This window comes from Echinops telfairi, unplaced genomic scaffold (genome assembly GCF_000313985.2).
Source record: "Echinops telfairi isolate 266 unplaced genomic scaffold, ASM31398v2 ScPeMD7_5;HRSCAF=22, whole genome shotgun sequence".
NCBI classification, from domain to species: Eukaryota; Metazoa; Chordata; class Mammalia; order Afrosoricida; family Tenrecidae; genus Echinops; species Echinops telfairi.
In genome coordinates this window covers 155,967-159,997 of record NW_022103901.1, presented here as the reverse complement: position 1 = coordinate 159,997, position 4,031 = coordinate 155,967, and the positions used below count along the sequence as shown (strand labels likewise).

The window sequence follows — 4,031 nt, the reverse complement described above, 5'->3', positions numbered from 1 at the left end:
TGTCCAGGGCATCCGTACCTGCAGCACTGCTGTAGGGGCACCAGGATGGAGAGCTCATCATGGGAGTGCTTCCCAAACCTGCAGGCACATGCCGAGCACACATGAGGGGGACACTAAGGACATGTGAAGGGCACACAGAGAATTCGCAGGCTGGGACAGGGCTGGTGATGGTTGGGGTATCTGTCCCCAGCTGGGCAGCCAGTGCACTCAGGAGGCCAGGGCCACTCACCCTCTGCCGTTGTCCAGATGGATGATGAACGTCTCGTTCCCAAACTTCTCGAAGGTCTCGTAGTGGTGGCGGTCCATGTTCCCTGGGACACAGGACACCGGGGAGTTGAGGCACTCCCACACCCTGGCCATATGGCCTGGGGGTTCTGTCCCAGCCACAGCAGGCACCTCCCCTCCATCTGAGCCCGAGTGTGCTCTATCCCCACCTGTGGCCTGGGAACGCAGGGACCCCTACTAGCCAGGCTTGGCCAGGACGTACCCATGAGGAAATCAAAGATGGTCATGTCCATGAGGTCCAGGATGCGGTGGGGATTGTCATAGGGTGGTGTCTGCTTCACCTCCTCGCAGTAGTCGGGGTCCACCTCCCACCTGTGGGGCCAGTGTGAGCAGGGGCTGCTACCACCTGCTCCATGGGTGGCGGGGGCCCAGGCCAAACTGTGGGCTACCCTGCTGGCCACCAAGGTCTCAGCAACAAGTCTGTCAGCAGCTGAGAGGGGCCACGTGGACAGGAGCCTCACACCCCAGCCCACTCCACCCAGGCAGGCCAGCAGCTTTGGACACAGCTCACACTCGAGCCTGGGACCTCAGCCCAGCCCCGCTGACCCAAGGCCCAAACATGTTCACACCCTGAAAGGTGGGTGTCCCACTCAGGGGAGCAGGAGTCCAAAGTCCAGAGGAGGAAGCCCCAGCTGGGGGGCTAGTTAGGGAAGGACGTCTCCTGCACCCTCCCCGCCTGTCCCCCACCCCACAGCTCACTCGGCCGGCCGAGCCCACTCACTCGGCCTTCCTGCGCTTGTGGTAGGAGCGCCGCCAGGGGCTCCTCCAAGTCTTCCTCTTGGCCAGCGACAGGTCGGGCAGGAAGGCGGCCAGTGAGCCTTCGATCTGGTCCGGCTTCCCGCACAGCGCGTGCTCCGTGGAACAGTAATAGGAGCACTCGCCATAAAAGCAGACGTTGTTGGCTGCACAAGGGATGGCTGGTTACAGGGGCGGCACCGTGGGCCTGCCTGAAGCCCCTCCCACGGCATGGGCAGGGCCCCCAAGAGCCCTGTTTAGACCTTGGCCGGGGCCTTCGAACAGGAAACGGACCGCAGAGGGTGGCCAGTGGGCCAGGACCACACGACCACAAAGAGACAGACCAGACTAGGACGCAGCATCTGCCTTCCCACATCCTGCCTGCAAAAGCCTCAAGCCCACCGCTGTCACGTGGATTCTGACACACAGTGACCCTGGGGAGCCCGCAGGCTCTCCAGGCTGACTGTCACCTGCCCGGAAGTTAAGTCCACACATTCTCCCACTGGGTGGAGCCAGCTTTCTTGTGATTAGTAGCCGAGTGCCTGACCACTGTGCCAGCAGGCTCTCACCCTCAGTTACCTCAAAGGGACCCGGCTGACAGAAATTCTAAGGCTGGTGTTGAGGAACTTTTAAAAACAATGCATTCCCAGCAGCCTTTGCCCAAAAAGCAGAGCTGGGAAGGCAGGAGTGACAAGGGGAAAACCAGAAACACAGAGGAGATGGGAAGAATGGTGGTGCATTGTGGGTATGGCCAAGGGCACAATGGAGCCGGCAGTGTTTGAATTATGGATTCTGAGCGGCTCTGAGCGGTCTTTCATTGTCTGCACCCCCCAGGGGGCTCTCGTAAGAGCCTGGGAGGCAGAAGGGTCATCATGCACAACCCTGCACGAGGCCCCCCCAAAGGGCTCCTCCTGTCTGCATGGGCCCCTCAGCCTGCAGACCCAGGTCCTGCCACTGTCTCTGGAGGGGGTGGGGGTGGGTCTTGAGGCATTTTTTAGGGCCGGATGCTGGGATGGTGGGCTTGTAACATTACACATTTGTCAGCATCTGTAAAATAAGATTAAATGAGGTTGACCCCGAATGTAAACAGTGGGCCAATGCCACTTAGTAAGATGATGTCAATACCAGTCAGCTGGCTATAGTGGGGAGTAGGGGGTGGGGGTAGGGGTGCAGGGGTGCAAGTGTGTGTGTGTGTGTGTGTGTGTGTGTGTGTGTGTGTGTGTCGGGGGCAGGGCGGGCACATAGGATTTTCAGTGAATCCAGAACTGCTTTAAAACCCATCTATGTGGTGTGAGTGGCAAAACAGGGAGGGTAAAGGGAGAATGGGTAGGAAAGAGGGAACTGATTACATGGAACTGTGTGTGACCTCCTCCCTGCGGGACAGACAACCGAAAAGTGGATGAAGGGAGACGTCGGACAGGGCAAGATATGACAAAATACCCATTTATAAACTATCAAGGGCTCATGAGGGAGGGGGGAGCGGGGAGGGAGGGGAAAAATGAGGACCTAATGTCGGGGGTTTAAGTGGAGTGAAAATGTTTTGAGAAACGATGTACAAATGCGCTTTATACAATTGATGTGTGTATGGATTGGGATAACAGCTGTATGAGCCCCTAATAAAATGTTAAAAAAAAAAAAAAAAAACCATCTGTGCAGGCCGACCCCAGAGATGTGGGACTTCCCCTGCAGGCCACCCCGGGAGAGCAGATATGGCAGCGCATCGAGTCATGTAGGAAAACGGGGCTCAGACTCGACTGTGAAGCTGATGCAGGGCCGGGCATGCCTCCTTCTGTGGGTCACGGGGTTGCCATGAGCCGACGCTACTCGTGGTCTGTGACAGAAAAGTCCGTGAGCAACGTGGCCCAGACAAAGGGAGCACAAGCCGGTCGGCTGCGGCCGGATTGGACTTAGTGGCAGCAGGCCTTGGCTGTAAGACGTGCGTGTCTGAGTGTTGCGCTGAAGCGAAGTGCGGTGACGTGGGGTCTGCCAGCGTGAGCTGCTCATCACCAGGGGGTGTTCATGCACACGCACACGCACACACATACAGGCACACAATCATTACCAGATGCTATGGTGTGGGCCCTGGCTCGCCGCACCCATGCACAGCAGAAGGAATCAAGCAAGAGCGAGCTCAACTGAAAAGAGTAAAACACGTGGGAGAAGCATTTCTGTGTGCGGCAGAATAGTCAGATGATCCCCTACTGTGGGTGCCCAGGCCTGGCATGGCCCCAGCCACCTGGACCAGGTCATTCTGATCCACCGCATCTGCCGTGGCTGGGGCTGCCCACACACCTGCCAAGAATGGCAAGCAAGTGACAGAGTCCTGGAGAGGGGCAGGCAGCTTCCCAGGGGGCCAATGAGGGAATGAAGGATGGGCCAGTGGACATCTATGCTGTTTCTGGATACCGGTGCTGAAGTGGCAGGGGTTTGAACTTGTGTGTGCATTGAGGGTTTTCATACGAAAGCATAGATGTTTTTAAAACATGTTTCAGCCACTCACAGGGACAGCTGGATCTACCTCTGTGCCACGGAGTGCAAGCCGACTCGCAGTGACCCCACAGGCGGGGAGGATGGCCCCTGTGGGGTTCTGAGATGGAGACTCTTGAGAGGAGTGGGCAGCCTCTTCTCTCTCGGGAAGAGGGGCTACTTGTGGTGAATCACTGACCTTGTGGAGAGGAGTGGTGTCTGGAGAAGGCAGTGCTTGGTGAAGCAGAGGGCAGGGAGACAGGAAGGCCCTTGCCGAGAGGGACAGACACGGTGGCTGCGGCAATGGGCTCAGACAGGGTGACACCGGTGAGGGTAACAGGCTGGGCAGGGCTTCCTTCGGCTGTGCAAGGGTGCTGCGAGCCAGGGCCCACACCATAGCATCTGGTAATGATTGTGCGCCTGTATGTGTGCGTGTGTGCATGTGTGGTATGCGTGTGTGCATGTGGTGTGTGCATGTGTATGTGTGTATGGTCTATGTGTGTCTGTGCACGTGCCTGTGTGCAGTGTGCATGCATATATGTGTG

At 57.8% G+C, this 4,031-nt stretch overlaps 1 protein-coding gene across 1 annotated transcript in view; it reads right to left on the bottom strand.

The window, feature by feature from the left end:
- The window catches only part of FAM20C (FAM20C golgi associated secretory pathway kinase), a 44,951-nt gene that overhangs the window by 1,239 nt on the left and 39,681 nt on the right, over window positions 1-4,031 (bottom strand). Inside the window, exons 8-11 of the mRNA XM_004705870.2 lie at window positions 1,007-1,187; window positions 488-597; window positions 230-311; window positions 19-78 (exon numbers count right to left, since the gene is read on the bottom strand). Coding sequence (XP_004705927.1) covers window positions 19-78; window positions 230-311; window positions 488-597; window positions 1,007-1,187 — 433 coding nt within the window. The remainder of the gene's footprint in view (window positions 1-18; window positions 79-229; window positions 312-487; window positions 598-1,006; window positions 1,188-4,031) is intronic.